Raw genomic sequence first — 18,806 nt, 5'->3', positions numbered from 1 at the left:
GATTTTAGTGTTGCCTATTTAACCCATTATTAATGTGAATAGGTTTTTATAATGTTGAGCTTTCCTCTCCGCTGTAATGCCTCTGTGTCTGTTCTTCCTCTGCACCTCATTTGTATAACATAATTACTATTTTTACCTTTTCCTGGAAAGTTTTGATTTTTAGAGTCAGATCATACTCATCTCAACCCCATTGTTTCTTTTGAGCCACCCAACTGCTGATGTCAGTCTTAAGCATAGGATACATTTCTGTGTTAAAAAGCAAAGAATTTGTCCATGTTAAGTTCCTTAAAATTGACCTTTGATATTTTGAATGTTAAGTTTTCTTTTGAGTTTAGGTTTGGTTGAAAGAAAGTCCTGAAAATATTATGGATAATTTGCTGGATGTGATATTTTTGGCCTCAGGCTTAGTTTTTTTTAATTGCTAGTATATATGATTCCGGGACCTTCAGTCCTTTACTGTGGCTGCTAATAAGTCCTGTATAATCCTAATTTGAATTGTTTTTTCCTTGTTTCTTGAAAAAATTTTCTCTTTGATCTGGAGGTTTTGAAATTTGGCAATAATATTCCTATGTGTTTTCCACAAAGGATCTTTTTGAGGTGGTGATCAGTGGATTTGCTATTAATATAACAATAAAACTACTATTAAGTTTTCCATTGTGCTCTAAAATATTATTTCATTTAATCCTCACAACAATCCTGGGAGGGAGGAGTTGTTCTTACCTCTCATTTTACAAATGAGGAAACTGAGGCTAAAGTTAAGAGATTTGCCCAGTGTTTCCGGGAATTTGACCCACATTTTCTGACCTCCCAGGCAACCCTCTCTTTATTTCACCATCCAACGTTATATTCCCCAACATCTTTCCCCTACAGCACTTTCATAGGTTTGTAGGACTTCCAGGTTTGCAAAGAATTTTATTTGAATTAGCTCATTTAATCATTTTAATGTGAAGAAAAATGAGTTGGGATTTGGAAGGGGTTTTTTTGGTGTACAAATTGAAAAGAGGCCTTCATTTTTGTAATTGTCTTCATGTGCTCTCCCTTTGGCCAAGTTGTGACCACAAATTTTAAAATAGAAAATTTAATAGGAATTTGTATTTAAGCTCTATATGAATAAAATTGGCTTTTTAAAATATGTGAAATCTTTATTGAAAAGGTACCTTGAGTTGTTTCCATGGATAGAGATTTTTATTTTTTTCTCCAGTTTTATCAGATGAATATGGTTGTTATTGCTTTACTGGTCAGTTTAGACTTTCCCTTGGTTTCCTTTATATAGTCAGAGGCAGAGGCGGAGAACTTACTATTCTAAAACTCTTGGGCAGGTCTTTGGCCAAGATTAGCTCAAATTTGTGAGTGGTTTAAAATCATAAAAGAAAATGTAATAAGATTTTAGGACAGTAAAAGTCTTTGAACCAAAGGAAGCATTTACAGAGATAAAAAGAAGCTGTCCTACCTGAACATCTTCTACTTCTAGCCTTTTTCTCTGTACCTATCACCTTACCCAGGTGGACCATTTTTAAAAGGTCAGAAGTCCAAGGCTTGTGCGTTCAGGTTTATCGTGTTCATATTTCCTTGGAAAGCTAAGCTAGCCCAATTCACACCAGCTTTAAGGAAGCCCCTGCTGTGCTCAGGGCCCTGGGCCAAGCATTGGGGACAAAAAAGACATGGTTCGTCTCTTTAAGGAGATGGAAGAAAAAAGAATGGAAATGTGTTCTAATAAACAGTGTGATAAGAACGAACACAATAGTTTTCATGAATAAAAGCAGAGGGAGTGCAGTGACATGTTCTGTCCCATAACACGAAAGTTTAAAATATCAAATAGTGTTTTCCCCCCTTTGCAGGCTTGCCCATTCATCATTGACATCCACGCAGAGAAATGCCGGCCCAGAATTAAAGCTGTGCACATGGGATCGGGCACTAATCATTTTGAGAAAGCCATTTGCAAGTCTGTCATTAGCAAAGGCGATGTCAAAACTATGGACAGCCATGAGAATATCTTTCTACATACCTATAAAAGTGATTTCCGGATAACGACAGTTCTTGAAAATAAGGTATTAATTATGACTTTGCTATCTATAACTGTATTCCGCATAAGCTAATACTGTCTCATTTCCTTTATGTGATTGGCAAAAGAATTAAACTTTTGTTATATCAGTATTTTAAAATATTCCCAAAAAAGCTGTTTTTCTCCTTTCTAGTTCCATGGGATTCATAATTTAGGGCAGTTATTAAATTTTTATTTGGAAAACTTATCAAAAATTAGAGGAGAAAAAGCATGATTTATAACCTACCTTGATAGTTAAATTAATATATATTTCAGTTTGGCACAAACAGAATCATCCAGGTATATTTGGAGCTGGATTTCTGGAAGTTATTCAAGTCACCATAAAGGTTAAAGGTAACCTTAAGGTTACTATGTGCCCAAGAGAGTACGTATTTAGCTGTACCAGCTGCCAGCTTCAGGGCCCCAAGGCCAGGCCTAATTTGGACTCGGTCCTGGAAGGGAAAGGAGTGAGTGAATGCTCATACAGGGCCTACTATGTGCCAGGCACTGTGCTAAGGAAGCACTTTGTGGATATTGCCTCATTTGGCCAATCACTGACCGTCCAGCTCTATGGTCAGTCCTGGGGACGTGGAGACCGAGAGTGGAACCATCCCTGCTCTTGGGGAATTCCAACCAGAGAGGCAAGCATCTTTGCAATTATAGAAAGTGGAGCAAGGAGAGAGTGGGCCCAGGACAGGACCGAATGCTGAGGGATGCCCCGTTAATGGGTGGAACTCAATGAAGTTGGATTCACCTCCTTCTTCACCATCACTAGTTTACCCTGATCATTAACCGTGTTCCAAATATTGGCATCTCAACCCCCATGCATCTGAGGCTGGCCTTTTCTGAACGTGGCCACCTGTGAATTACATGGCCTTTTTCACTGACCTTTTTTCTGTGTTACTTCTGGTATTTCCTGGGGGATTTGGACACCACAGGGCACCCAAGAAGCCTGAGGCTGCCCTCTGCTTTAGAAAGCCAGCAGTCTCCTTGGGTGGGTAGCCATTGCTCCCTGTAGCACTCAGCTGTTGGGTATTACTGTGAGGTGCATCGGGATCTCAGAAACAGAAGGCTCTGTGGGAAGAGAAGGGAGGAAGGGGGAGCAGAGACCAGGCCCCAGAAGGAGCAGGGGCTTGTTCATGGAGGCGAGGGTCCCTGACCATGTTGGGGAAGAGGCAGAAGGAACATGCTGGGCACTTGACTGTGGGACGGGAAAGCCCCGGATTGTCATGATTAGTAGAGGTACTAAAGTCTAGAATAAAAATGTCATCTTTCTTTTTTTTATATAGTCAGAAAAGAAAGCAATTATTCATGTCAACAATGAGTTAAGTAAAAACTGCTTAAATAACAGAGGTCTCAACATTTTCGCTGTGGAGGTGGCGCCCAAGACTACGATGGTAAATGATTCTCTTTTCTGTGTGACACTTTTAGAAATGTTTTGGGGCATCTCACTCCTGCTGGAGTCATGATGGATGTTTTGGGGTGTCTCGCTCCACTGGGGTCATGGTGGATGTGCTCAGGAGAAAGCTCATAGATGCTAATCTAATTACAGTAATGAGCACCATATTCCATGGATATTCTTAGCGCGCTACCCAACAAGTCGGGAATTTTAGGCTGCGCTCTGCCGCTGGTCAGCTCTGTCTCAGGCCGGGCAAGTCACTCTCTTCTGTGTCCATTTTGTAATTTGCATAATGGAAATGAAACCTCTTCCACCTACTCCATGGGCTGGTCAGAAAGCTTGAGATGGACCCAGCAATAAGCCCTCATTTTCCTAGAACTCTGAAGTTGACAAAACTTAGAACAGCCCAATGAAATATATACTAGAGGTTTGGTTTTGTCCATTGCACAGATGGGGAAACTGAGGCCCGGAGGGTGGAGCCCACAGCCCTGAAAGGAGATTGCAGAGCTGAGAGCTAACTAGATAGTGTGGTGGAAATCCCAGATTCAAATTCAGCCTGAGCCACCATGACTGTAGCAGTGTATCTTGCCTAGCCCGGCCTGTGAGGTCCTCCCAGGGCTCCTCAGCTAGTCAGCAACCATTAATCACCTCCTGCATGCCGGGCAGGATTCTCAGGACTCCCCCTCACTTCCCTTCTGCCAGGGCAGGACCTGGTTTGGTGTGAGCACATCCTTTAGGCTCTCCATGGTGCGTTCTGAAGCAGGAGATCGCCTCTGTCACAGAGCAGTCAGTGCTGGGGGCGCCCCAAGAAGGAGGCATTCCCTGTCCGGCGCTGACGGATCTCGTTTGCCTTCGCAGGTGTGTCAGCATGTGGTGCCGATGAACGAGCGCCAGGAATGGGTCTATAACTGTGTGTACTCGCTCGTGTCTTGAGGGCCCCGCGTGGAAGGTGACTGCTCCGAGACTGCCCGAGGGCGCTGACCATTGAGTCGTGAGGACGTACCCTGGTACAAACCACTTCTCTGAGCTCCCCTCCCTCTTAACTGTTGTGTGTGTGTGTGTGTGTGTGTGTGTGTGTGTGTGTGTGTGTGTGTGAAAGAGAGAGAGAGAGAGAAAGATAAGTGTGTTGCATTTTCCTCATCTGGGTTCTAGATCCATGGCATATTTTGCTTTTTTAAAAAAATGATATAATATTTTCTTCCTGATTTGTAATAGTGTCAACCGATTGTAAATAAGTCTTTGGCACAGCAACATTAAATGATTTATTTTATATAAAATAGCAGATATTTAATTTGTCTTATTCAATTAAAGATATGACCTACAGATCCTTAAAATATGCTTATATTTAAAATAGGTATTAAATATATTTAACCTAGTGTAACAGGACAGCACCAGTCCTTGAAAAACTATATTTATCAACTAGCACAGCGGGATTCTGTCCCACATTCTTCTGTAATAGAATCCAAGGCCAGTAAATGTCAGCTATGAAACAGGAATACCATTATGGAACTCTTAATTATTTTTACATGCAGTATGTGCTGGTGCTTAGTTTTTAAAAGGTCACTCATTTAATTTTTGTTACACAGTTTAGACATCTGTAAAATGGGTTAATAACATCTTAATCCTGAACTGAACATCAGGATATTTGGGTCCTAGTTCTGGCTCTATAACCCACTAGTTGGTGGCCCCAATTAAATCAGTTAGCTTCTACTTCTGCAAGATAAGGATCTACCTCTTGCATAAAGGAAGAAAAAGTGGCAACAAAATATAATTTTAGGTTTTTATTGGAGAGGAGAATGTTCTAGTCTTCATCTACACCATCAACCAGAGAGCAGAGAAGAAAATGACCAAAATGAAAATAAAATGACTGTGTTTTGTGAATCTTTAAGAAATCTATAAAAATAAATTCATCTCATAAAAGAGGAACAATGTAAAAACTCATCAAAAACTAGTTTCCATAATTTCATCTTTCATTTCACTTAATATTTATAACCTATATTACAATTAGAGGATTTTATATGTAGACCACTGCCCAATAAATTATCACTAGTTTTAAAAATACATATTTATGTGATGTGAGATCCATTGTAATAGACAGAGTTCTGGACTTGATTTACGGATATCCTTGTACTTTTAGATATGGCGTTTGACAAGGTATGGGACCACATGCAAGTCCCTTACCCTTTCTAGTCCGTAGGCAGCCTGCTAAAAATATAAATTATAGAAGACATAAAAACAGTGTCAGCGGAAGGTGCTCATCACCTCCAACTAAATCATAGCTTTTAGGTGTGTAGGTGTAACTGTTCTGAGGTAAAGTTTATATAAATTACACTTCATACAGCTAAATTAATGAAAAATCCCAAGACTAATTTTAAGGTAGTTCTAATCATCTAAACTTTTATTTCATTTCCAACTAATGTGCTATCAAGTTTAAAAGATGAATTAGCTACAGGGACTACAAAAGTGAAAGAAGTGAAGCAAGAGATGAAAAATGAAATTGTAAGTTTAGGAGGAAAAATTTCTTTTTTTTTAATTTTTTATTTATTTATTTATTTTTAAATAATTTTTTATTGATAGAACACATGCCAGGGTAATTTTTTACAGCATTATTCCTTGCATTCATTTCTGTTCCGATTTTTCCCCTCCCTCCCTCCACCCCTTCCCCCAGATGGCAAGAGTCCTTTACATGTTGAATGGGTTGCAGTATATCCTAGATACAATATATGTGTGCAGAATTGAATAGTTTTCTTGTTGCACAGGGAGAATTGAATTCAGAAGGTATAAATAACCCGGGAAGAAAAACATAAATGCAAGCAGTTTATATTCATTTCCAGTGTTCTTTCTCTGGGTGTAGCTGCTTCTGTCCATCTTTGATCAATTAAGGCTCTCTTTATCGAAGAGGTCCACTTCCATCAGAATACATCCTCAAACAGTATCATTGTTGAGGTATATAATGATCTCCTGGTTCTGCTCATTTCACTCAGCATCAGTTCATGTCAGTCTCGCCAGTCCTCTCTGTATTCATCCTGCTGGTCATTCCTTACAGAACAATAATATTCCATAACATTCATATACCACAATTTACCCAACCATTCTCCAATGGATGGACATCCTTTCATTTTCCAGCTTCTAGCCACTACAAACAGGGCTGCCACAAACATTTTGGCACATACAGGTCCCTTTCCCTTCTTTAGTATCTCTTTGGGGTATAAGCCCAGTAGAAACACTGCTGGATCAAAGGGGATGCACAGTTTGATAACTTTTTGAGCATAGTTCCAAATTGCTCTCCAGAATGGCTGGATGTGTTCACAGTTCCACCAACAATGTATCAGTGTCCCTGTTTTCCCACATCCCCTCCAACATTCCCCATTATCTTTCCCTGTCATTCTAGCCAATCTGACAGGTATGTAGTGGTATCTCAGAGTTGTCTTAATTTGCATTTCTCTGATTAATAATGATTTGGAGTATATTTTCATATGTCTATAAATAGTTTCAATTTCTTCATCTGAGAATTGTCTGTTCATATCCTTTGACCATTTATCAATTGGAGAATGGTTTCATTTCTTATAGATTAGAGTCAGTTCTCTACATATTTTGGAAATGAGACCTTTATCAGAACCTTTGATTGTAAAAATGTTTTCCCAGTTTATTGTTTCCCTTCTAATCTTGTTTGCATTTGTTTTGTTTGTACAAAAACTTTTCAATTTGATATAATCAAAATTTTCTATGTTGTGGTCAATAGTGATCTCTAGTTCTTCTTTGGTCATAAATTCCTCCCTCTTCCACAGGTCTGACAGGTAAACTATCCTATGCTCTTCCAATTTATTTATCATCTCATTCTTTCTGCCTAGATCATGAACCCATTTTGACCTTATCTTGGTGTACGGTGTTAAGTGTGGGTCAATGCCTAGTTTCTGCCATACTGATTTCCAATTTTCCCAGTAATTTTTGTCAAATAATGCATTCTTATCCCAGAAACTGGTGTCTTTGGGTTTGTCAAACACTATATTATTAAAGTTATTGGCTGTTTTGTCCTTTGAACCTAACTTATTCCATTGATCAACTAGTCTATTTCTTAGCCAATACCAGATGGTTTTAGTAACTGCTGCTTTATAATATAATTTTAGATCTGGTACATTAGGAGGAAAAATTTAAAGGAGAATCGTTTAGAATAGAAGATAGAGAATGTCACCCAGAAAGGAACTCCCTGAAAACTATAATGGAGCAAGCAAAGCCCAGGGACTCATGACACAACAAGAAATATTAGAACAAAAAAATAAGGTGTCAATTATAAATTCCCTGAAAGCTTTAATCAGTGAAAAAAAGTTTAACACTGTATTTCAAGCAAGCATAAGAGAAAACTATCCAAATCTATTAGAATCAGAAGACAAAGAGAAAACAGAATCCACTGATAACCTCCTGTAAGAAACAGGAAACTGAAAACAACCAAGAATGACATAGTAAAAAATATTAAGTTTCTAAGTTAAAGAAAAATTCCTGCATTTAATCAGAAGGAGTACACCCAAAAGTGAACTCTGAAAAATATAATGGAGCAAGCAGAACTTGGGGACTCCTGACAGTCAGAATAAAACAAAGATCAAAGATTAAAAAGAAATCATAAGGTATTGTATAAATGAGATATATGAGAAAAAGAGCATACAAACATGGAGGAAGGTTTTTGGGTGGGCCAGGCATCTCCCCATCTAATTAACAAGAATAAGGAACTTAAGAGAGGTTACCACAAAGAAGGGATTTATTACTAATTTATTTAAAACTTAAATAAAAGAAAAAAATTGCAATTGCACAGCAGAACATCAGAGGATTCAAAATATAAAGCCTGTATAATAAGTACTACAGAGTTGTCAAGCTGTTATCTTTCAGGTTTTCTTTCCTGTGTGAAATACATGCATCTACATATATGTAGATAACTATAATTTTACACATACACATTCATATACATCTATATAAAACCATACTATGCTTTTTTTAGCCCCTGTTTTTCTGAAGGTGGATAATATTTTTCTTGATAAAGTCTTTCCATATTGTTTTCTACCAGCTCATCATTTCCTACACCACAGCAATATTCCAACTTTATGTTAACTATTTTAAATAACAATCTAAATAATCTAAAATAATATTGAGCAATATGGCCGACAGAGAGTATGGTTCCTCATTTTTCTCTCTTGATTATTTTAGCTTTAATTTTGTCTGAAATCATCATTACTGCCCCTGATCTTTTTACCTAATAAATTCTACTACTCATCTTTATTATGTTTGTGGCTATCTATTGTTTTCTATTCCTCCTGACTCCTCTGCTTCTGTTCACTACCTTTCCTTCCTATTACCTAACTTACACCTCTCCATGGAGCCCTCCCTTATCCTCTCCCTTCTTCCATTAATCTACACATCTTATATCATTCCTGTTAATCTATATACTCTTCTATGACCTTCTCCCCCTCTTCTTCTATTCCCTTAGTTTCTTATTTAAAAAAAAAAGCTTTTATTTGATATTTTCTTTTTAACTCTGATCTGATATGAGTAGGGTTTCCTTTAAAAATTCCTCTCTTATCATCTCCCCTTCCTATTCTCTTACCTTCTTTTCTTTCTGAATTTAGAAAACTTTTGATACCCTTCCAAATATATATATATTTGTTCCCTCTTCAATCCATTCCTGATGCAAGTAAGATTCCAGAACTCCCAGGCCTTCTCCCTCATCTAATTCTTTTGTGTTTCCTACATGATTTTGCTTTTTAGAATCACATATTCACCTGTGCCACAATTTTTTACTTTGAATAACCCAATTATTAAGGACAATCTTAAATATACAATTTACATTTCCATGTATAAAACACAAAATGTTTGTCCTTATTGTATCCCTTGTAATTAGCCTTTGATGTTTACCTTTCATTTTCTTGAATCTTATATGTCAACTTTTCTATTAAGCTCAGGTCTCTTGAAAAGTCTGGCAAGTCATTGAATGTCCATTTTGGGGGGCTCAGAATTATGCTTAACTTTACTGGGTATGGTATTTTTAGCCACAACTTCAACTCTTTGGTTCTTCAATATATAATGTTCCCAGATCTGCAGTCTTTTAATGTAGCTGCTTCTAGGTCTTGTGTGATTCTAATTGTGGCTCTGCCATATTTGAATTGGATTTTTTTAACTTGTTGCTCATAATAGGTTAACCTGAGGGTTACAGAATTTGGCTATGAAAAGCAGGGATTTTTTAAAAGACTTCTAATTGAAAAGTGGAAGGATAGGAAAAAATATTTTAATGAAGTAATTTTTTTTGAAATGCACAGAATAGAAAGTATTTTTCTTGACAAAAATACTGGAGTGGGTTTGCCATTTAGTTCATTTTATAGATGCAGAAACAGGCAAACAGGGTTAAGTTTCTTGCCCATTATCTGAAGCCATATCTGAACTCAAGTCTTCTTGATTCCAGGCCCAGTACTGTATCTATTGTGCCATCTCACTACTCAAGGAAAAAGGAATATATTAAGAAAGAATTCAGGAAGAAGAGGGGAAAACTTATTATCATAAATGGGATGCATGAGGAAAAAAAACCGTACATACAGGAAAGTTTGGGGAAAAGCAACATTTAATAACCTCTGAAATCCAAATCACTTGCAAGGAATGGCATCACTTCCCTGATGTCATGGTCCTCTTCAAGAACAGCAAGAATCTGAACTAGAAAAAAGAATTTAAGAGAGTTAATAACTAAGAGGTTAAAGCAATACATACGTTTTTAAAATTCTATACCATGACCAAGCTATATTTATTCCAAGAATGTTAGTTTGGTTTATTATTGGACCATATTAATTAAAGAGATTAAGATCATATTAATAAAAATCAGATAATTATGATTACATAGAAAAATCTTTTGACAATATACAACAGCCTTTCATGTTAAAAATATTAAAAAATTAAAATAGGAAAAGATGGTCTTTCATGTGGTAAATCATCTAAAACCAAAAACTATTATTTATAATTTAGATACACTAGAGGATTTCCTAATAAGATCAGGGGTAAAAACAAAAATATCCTTTGTCACCACTATTGTTTGACATAGTTCTTAAAAAAAAATACCAGATAAAACCAGAAAAAAATGGAAAAACTAAGCATAACAAAAAAGAAAAAAAGGCTATTTCTTTTTTTTGGAGATAATGTAATAATTTTCTGAGAGAATCCTAGAAAATCAACTAAAATTTAATTAAAATATTTCCTAGAGATAACAGAACTAGTTGAAATAATAACTAAATTCATTAGGAAGAAGAATCTCAAGAAAATAATGAAAAAAGTGAGAAGGAAGCCTAATAATTCCAAATGCCAAATTATATTATAGAGCAATATTCATTTAAACTATCTGGTACTGGTTTAAGAAATTATAGAAAAGTTGATCAGTGTAACAGAACAGTGTAACCCAAGACCTAGAAGCAGATACAGCTTCTTATTCCAAAAGCTCCAACTTCTAAGATTAAAAATTCATAATTTGAGGAGGAAAAAAAAGAGCCAGGTAAGCTGTAAAGCAGTCTGATAGACATTAGGCTTAAATATCTCTTACCATATGTCATCATGCTAAAAAAAAAAGCACGGGAGCAAGCACAGTCGCTCCATTGGTGATTGGGAACACTTCAGACACTGTCCATTGTCTAGAACCGAGCAAGCACGAAGTTGAACTTCTCTGGGCTCCCAAATTCTAACATTTTTCCCATAAGCCCTCACGATTGACAGTCTCAAAGGCTTTGGTCAGAACTCCAGATGATAATACGGCCTCTGTCCTGGCCCTGGCTTTTCTCCTGGAGTCAGTGGGCAGTAAATGCTGCATTCACTGCTTCTCTCGGTCTCTTCTGCAGCTACACTGGTTCTCGGGTAGATGACCTTCTCAGGTGTAGAGTCAGCCTATTAATTTGAAGACTTTGGCAAGAATTTTGCCAGAAATGACTAAGACAGAGCCTCTCTGTGATTGTCACAGGACAATCTATTCCCTTTCCCTTTATAGAGATGGATAGCATCGAACTCCTGATGCATAACCTCTTTTTGTTGTATAATATGGAAAATTTCAATCTACTTCTATATGAGACCCCCACCCTGTCTCAGCTGGAATAGAATCAGCACTCAGGTTTTACTGCAGGAAAGGAGCCTCATGGCCTTTGAAACCTCGTGTTCTTTGGAACTTCAGCTAGGGAGCTATTGATTTCCATTTGAGGTAAATGGCCAATAGCTTCCGCATTGATTGCTGACAGCCTGTTGAGGACACTGGGGAAGTGTTTTTAGCACGATGACTTCAGCCACATTGTCAAACGTCTCCAAAGACGACAAACATGGGATCAAAGGGGTAAATTCTTCGGCTTGAAAAGGCTGCAAGCCAGAACTAAAGTGGAGGGCGGGCTGGTGCGTGATTTTGGATTTGCAGGTGATTGTGTGCTCAGTGCAGCCTCCAAAGCCAAGATGCAGCAAAATATGGATCCATTCTCTGCTGCTCATGCTTGTTTTGGTCTGAGAATTAACACTAAGAAAACACCAGTCCTCCATCAGCCAGCACCACATCATCCCTATGTGGAACCATCGGTTACAGCAAATGGAGAAGTTTTGAACGATGCGGGTGAGTTCTCTTACCTTGGCAGGATACTTTTCAGGGATGTTCACATTGATAATGAGATTGTCTCACATATTGCCAGAGCCAGCTTAGGGTTTGGGAGGCTCTGGAGGAAAGTGTGGGAGAGGAGAGGGATTAGACTGACTGCCAAACTGAAAGTTTACAGAGCCATTGGAGTGAATTGTTGTATCTGTGAAACCTGGACACTCTCCCAGCACCATGCAGGAAACTTCCATTTGAATTATCCTAGGAAGATTCTGAAGATCACTTGGCGGATTAAGCTACCCAACCTTTCTCGGACCAAATATTCCAATTCTACTGCAGTGAACACAACTCCACTGGGCTGACCACATGTACGCTAGCCAAAAATAATATTTTATGGAGAACTCACACAGGACAAACGCTCACAAGATGGTCAGAAAAAGCAATACAAGGACACTTTCAAGGTGTCTCTTAAAAACTTTAGAACTGATTGAACGGCACAGGACCGCTCAGCATGCCATGCCCTTATCAGAGAAGGGACTGTGCTCTATGAGCAAAGTAGAATTGAATTAGCCCAGAGGAAATGTGAGATGCACAGTTAGAGAGCCTCCTCCCCCAAATGTTCATAGAGACTATTTGTATCTGAGCTATAGCAGAACATTCTGAACTCGTGTTGGTCTGATCAGCCGCAGCTGGACGCCCGTAACTCGACACTAACATAGAAATGTCGTTTTGGTCCTCTTCGAAAATGAAGGACAACAACCATCCTATACCACAAGGGAACAAACTTTTATTAAAGTGCCTACTAAGTGCCAAGTGGTGTGCTAAGCAATCTCATTTGATCCAGTAAAACTCCATGTGGATATATGGTCATATAAACAACTTAAAAAGTAAGGAAGGGTGATACCTTTCACAACTATGGCTAAGGGGAAAGTTCTTGACCAAACAAGTGATAAAATGGACAATTTTGATCACATCAAATAGAATGTTAATAATTATCAGATTTGTTTGCAAAATCCACTCTTCTACTTGGTCTTTGTGTGGACAGACAAACTAAACTCCTTTGAATGACATCGATCTTTTCCATTTTCTTTTTTAACCTGCTCATAAATTAATATTCTAATATAAAATATTCATACAGCAGACCTACCCTGTCCCTTGGCAGAATACTGTTATGGACTCACCCTATTCCAGTAGAAAGCAAAGGATGCTGTTTGTTCTCTCACTTGTGTCCAGGTTTTCCTTTAAACCTCTAAGAAAAAGATTTCTGCCCCCAGTTTTTCCTCTGCATGGTCAGTGACTGTCCTCGCACTAACCATATTCTCCTAGTATTTCAGCACCAGCTGCAGCTGATCCTCAAGACAAAATCCTAGACCGCAAGAAGGAAATCTCTTCCATCTCTAGCCTGAAGGCCGAGTTGGCGAGGACAAAGGTAGACCAAAACCTTATGAGAAAGAACTGAGCAGCTCTAGGACCTGGAGAAGATGGAGATAATGGAGCTGAAGAGAGGAGAGAAATTCCAAGGCTTTTGAAAGCTATCTCTCAGCTTGGAAGAGGGAAACAGAGACACAGAAATAGAAACTGTTGTTGGGGAAAGATCACCTCTGGGTAGTTGGAGGATGATCTTGTGGACAAATAATATGCTCCCCCCATCTCAAATGGTGCCAGGTGTGGATGGTAGTCATGATCCATCATTCACAGGTAACACAAAGGTACAGTGGTAGTGATAGTAAACATATTGGATGATAAGCAATCGGGATCTTCTAAAATCTGAGTAGAATCTAACAAGATGAAATGTTCAGTCATCAGTGTAAAGTTTTAAATGAGTTTAAAAAAAGAATCACAAGTTGAAGATAGGGGGAAACATGGGTAGATGAGCTTTTCCAAAAAAGATCTGAGGGTTTCGGTATATTCATAGCTAAATATACATCAGTACTCACATACTATGGATCTTAATACTGTCTTAGTTGCTTCAAGAGAGGCAGTGTCCAGAATCAAGTCATAATTGAACTTTATTTTGCTCCAGTCAGATCATATATGGAGAATTGTTTTAAGTCTCAGTCATTATAAGGAGGATGTTAATAATCCAGATAGTATTCAGAGAAATGCAGTTGGGATGGTAAAGAGCGCACAATCATCCAATTTGAAGGGGATTAGTAATGTTTGGGAAGAGAAGACTTGAGGGTGGTGGAAATATGACGTATGAAGAAAAGATCTGAGGTAGGGAAATATAATGGCTGCTTTCAAATATTTGAAGGGCTGTCATGTGAAAGAAGGTGGAATCAGAGCCTGCTGGGAAAGCAATTTTCAGTTTTCACAAGGATATGTTTCTAATAATCAGAGTTGTCCAGATGTCAAAGTCAACAAACAAACATTTATTAATCTCCTCTGTACTGAGTGCTGGAAATATGGAGCAGACTAGGTTGGGATTAGGATTTGCCTCAGTGGAGATTTTCAGAAAGAGAAGTTAGGGTTAGGGTGGCTATATAGGGGTACACATTGAACTCAGTGGCCTCTGTGGTTCCTTTCAACTCTGAGATTCTGTGCTTCATTTACAAGAAACTACATTTATTCACACTTATAAAACTTGCTGAGAAGAATAAACATGATATTCCATATTCCTATCAAGCAAAGTCCAGCCCCTTCAAGGATTCTCTTCAAGATTGCTTCCACTCCCACATTAGAATGATGCAAGATTCCATGAAAAGAGTGATTTCAAAAACATCCAATCCATACCATGAGAACAACATGTGCTCCCCTGGACCCATTTAATCAGTGACAAGGGAAGAGTCCTCTGTTCTAAAAAGAAGAAGAATGGATTCACAAGTGTGTTCATCAGGGACTCTTACCCCCACTCCTATAGATCACAGGCCCTCAAGCTAGTAAAACAATAGCTTCCTACCAGATCTTGTCACTTCTGCTTTCTCTCTACCTCTAACCTATCCTTCCCACTGCTACCTAAAGAATCTTTTTTGTATAGGTCTGTGATGCTCCCCCGAAATCTTTAATGTTTACTAGTGCATGGACCTATTGCCTGACAACAGACTATCAACGTGACCATTTGGACTTAGAAAATTGACCTACAAATTAACTCGGATAATAGTAATAAAACCAATTTGAACCCTTTATGGACTCCTTAATATCAGCGTGCAGTGGAAAGATCATTGGGTTTTGAGACCCACATGTGCAAAAGTGTTTGTGGCAGCCCTCTTTGTAAGTGGCAAGGAGCTGGAAAATGAGTGGAGTCCATCAGTGGGGGAATGGCTGAGTAATGATGGGATGTGAATGTTATGGAATATTATTGTTCTGTCAGAAACAATCAACAGGATGATTTCAGAAAGACCTGGGCAGATTTACAGGAACTGATGCTGAGTGAAGTGAGCAGAACCAGGAGATTGTACACAGCATTGTACACAGCAACAGCAGGATTAGACAATCAGCAATTCTGATGGACCTGAATCTTTCCAACAATGAGATGATCCAGTGATGAAGAGAGCCATCTGCACCCAGAGAAAGGACTGTGGGAAGTGAGTGTGGTTCACAGCATAAGCATTTTCACCTTTTTGTTGTTTGCACTGGTTTTCTTTCGCAGTTTTTTTTTCCTTTTTGATTTGATTTTTCTTGTGCAGCAAGATAGTTGTAGGAATATATATATGCATATATTAGATTTAACATATTTTTATCATGTTTAACATATATTGTATTATTTGCCATCTAGGGGAGGGGGTGGAGGAAGAGAAAGGAAAATTGGAATACAAGATTTTGCAAGGGTTAATGTTGAAAAAATTATTCACTAACATGTTTTGAAAATTAAAAAGCTTTAATAAAAAATAAAAATAAATGTATAAAATATTATCTTCAATTGTATACAGTTTTGCATTGTATTGAATACAATATTGTAGTCAGTATTTTATAGAAGTAGGTTTTTACACTGACCACTTACATGGAAGATTCTGAAATGTTAATGAGAAGGTCAAAGATCAACTTTTTGCCCACATGGCCCAGAGACTCCGCTCTGTCCTAACAAGTAAGTGTCCACATCCTGGTTTCATCATTTTGATTTAAAATAGTCTAATTTCAGAATTCAAGGCCTCAAGTTTTACATTAACTTTTATTCAAATACAAACTTTAGACATCTGATAAACTTCAGGGGAGTAAATCAGATGCAGGGCACATATCTCAGATGCTTGTTTTGTTGTGTAGCAACATGATTAGAGCAGAAAGAGTTTGGAGGGGAGGGAAGGACAAGACCCGGGACCTGGTGAGTATGAAGTGGCCAGATGTACAAGCAGGTATTTCATTGATGGAGTCCCAGAGGAGGAAAATCCCTCTACCAATGCAGTTCAATCTAGAGCTCTGCGATCTGGAATTATGCCCAAAAAGTTATCAAACTGTGCATACCCTTTGATCCAGCAGTGTTTCTATTGGGCTTATACCCCAAAGAGATACTAAAAAAGGGAAGGGGACCTGTATGTGCCAAAATGTTTGTAGCAGCCCTGTTTGTAGTGGCTAGAAACTGGAAAATGAATGGATGCCCATCAATTGGAGAATGGCTGGGTAAATTGTGGTATATGAATGTTATGGAATATTATTGCTCTGTAAGGAATGACCAGCAGGATGAATACAGAGAGGCTTGGAGAGACCTACATGGACTGATGCTGAGTGAGATGAGCAGAATCAGGAGATCATTATACACTTCGACAACGATATTGTATGAGGATGTATTCTGATGGAAGTGGATCTCTCTGACAAAGAGACTTAACTGAGTTTCATTGGAGAAATGATGGACAGAAACAGCTACACCCAAAGAAGGAATACTGGGAAATGAATGTGAACTATTTGCATTTTTGATTTTCTTCCCGAGTTATTTTTACCTTCTGAATCCAATTCTCCCTGTGCAACAAGAGAACAGTTCGGTTCTGCAAATATGTATTGTATCTAGATATACTGCAACATATTTAACATATCTAGGACTGCTTGCCATCCTGGGGGGGGGGGGAGGAGGAGGGAGGGAGGGGAAAAAACGAAACATAAGTGATTGCAAGGGATAATGTCGTGTAAAAATTATCCTGGCATGGATTCTGTCAATACAAAGCTATTATTAAATAAAATAAAATTTAAAAAAAAAAATCTAGAGCTCTGTAGTGATTTACCCAGAATGATGTAGCCAGAATTTATTAGAGGCAGGATTTGAACTCAGAGCTTCCTGGCTCAGAGGTTTCTATTCATTATGTTATGCCATCTGTCTCCCACATCCTTGACCCAGGAGTCAGAAGCTCCAATATAGATTTAACAAATGGTCCTAAATCCGGGTCAAGGAGAGTCTGTCCTGGGTGCCAGGGCAGGAAGGCGCTTCTCACCCCAGCATAGATTGCCTCCTTTCTGCTGCTGGGAACAGAAATCATAGCACCCAGGGTCATGACTCCTACACCTCATAAGGGATCCAGGCTCATCGTTTTCTGTGGGGGCGACGGTGATCTTGGCTGTGATCTTCCCTCTTTATTCCCTTCCTTCTCAAGTTAATTCCTCCCCTTGTGTGTGATAAGAAGCATTATTCTCCTGTGAGAATGTATCTCAAAAAGCAGTTTCAATGGACCAACAATGATCACCTTCGGGCCTGTAACCGGGAGAGGGAAGCACGACATTAGCTGACTAGCTCCTAGCACAATATCACAATGTCAGTAGGATGTAACAAGGCAAAAGATGGAGTTTACAATCTAATGGATTAGAATTCAATTATCTGCCCCCCACAAATATTGTTAGGCAGTTAGGTTGTGTAGCACATAGAATAACTGACCTGGAGAAAGAAACACTCATCTTCCTAGTTCAAATCTGGATTTAGACACTTATTAGCTGTATGACTTTGGGAAAGTCACTTCACCTTGTTTGCCTCAGTTTCCCCATCTTTAAAACAATCAAAAAGAAATTGTGAATCCCTTAAGGAGCTTTGCCAAAAAATCCCAAATAGAATCACGAAGAGTCGGACCCAACTAAACAACAAAGCAAACATAAAAGAGCAACTTTAATGTTAGTCTAGGGTAAATTTCTGTGTTTCTGGTTGCTATTGCTTATCAATGAAGGGACACCACAAGCTTTATTTCTAGGGCTTACTTCCCTTTCTGCTAAATGCCAGTTTCACAAAGAATACAAAAAGCACAATTTACCTATGGTTAGAAGAGAAATCACAGGAGTTATACAGAATAGGATATGCCAGATAATTCACAGAATGAATTAGCTCTCAAACTGGAAGATATCCCAACTAAGAGAAAGAGTCCCAAATCTCACCCAAGAAGAAATTCCCCAGAGTCACTACTGAAGCATCAGAGAGGGCCCTGCTTCCCGACATGGCAGCTTGCTTCTCAGTCTTTCTTTCCCTTCAGGGACCTGAAGAGAATCTGAAACCATGTCTCCTTTGGAAACCAAATGACCAAGATCCCTCTTCTCCCAAGTTCCTACCAGCTCTCCTTGTCACAGGCAACTAGTCCTCACCACAGAGGAGAGTCTGAGTTCCAGTTACTAAGTAACCATCTCTCCTGTCTCCCTGGAATGCCATAGAATCAGTAAAAAGATGAGATGCTTTGGCAACAAGCATTTATTAAGCACTTACTGTACTGCTTCTTAGTGCTGGAGATATAGATCCATCCAAAAAGAAAAGACTTGGAGCTTATGTTCTGATGGGGGAAGACAACACATACAAGAGTGATGAAAACGGGGAGATGGTGGGGAGATGTGTGGAGAAGGTACTTGTAGGAGGGCGTGGTGGTGAATCTATAGAAATAAAAAAC

General features: G+C 38.6%; 1 protein-coding gene and 1 long non-coding RNA gene across 2 annotated transcripts in view; one reads left to right on the top strand and one right to left on the bottom strand.

The window, feature by feature from the left end:
• Positions 1-4,505, top strand: part of EFCAB7 (EF-hand calcium binding domain 7) — a 49,875-nt gene extending 45,370 nt beyond the window's left edge. The window contains exons 12-14 of the mRNA XM_051999521.1: positions 1,839-2,048; positions 3,331-3,438; positions 4,299-4,505. Of these exons, the coding sequence (XP_051855481.1) occupies positions 1,839-2,048; positions 3,331-3,438; positions 4,299-4,373 (393 nt within the window). The 3' untranslated portion in view covers positions 4,374-4,505. The remainder of the gene's footprint in view (positions 1-1,838; positions 2,049-3,330; positions 3,439-4,298) is intronic.
• Positions 4,506-10,023: 5,518 nt separating this feature from the next.
• LOC127563215 (uncharacterized) lies at positions 10,024-11,524 on the bottom strand. The gene is made up of 2 exons (XR_007953923.1): positions 11,005-11,524; positions 10,024-10,130 (listed from the first exon to the last, which is right to left on the bottom strand). It is a non-coding gene; the product is annotated as an uncharacterized LOC127563215 (long non-coding RNA).
• Between the last annotated feature and the right edge of the window lie 7,282 nt (positions 11,525-18,806).

This window comes from Antechinus flavipes, chromosome 4, assembly GCF_016432865.1.
Source record: "Antechinus flavipes isolate AdamAnt ecotype Samford, QLD, Australia chromosome 4, AdamAnt_v2, whole genome shotgun sequence".
NCBI classification, from domain to species: Eukaryota; Metazoa; Chordata; class Mammalia; order Dasyuromorphia; family Dasyuridae; genus Antechinus; species Antechinus flavipes.
Note: the sequence above shows the minus strand (reverse complement) of the source record. Positions and strands in the feature narration are given on the sequence as shown.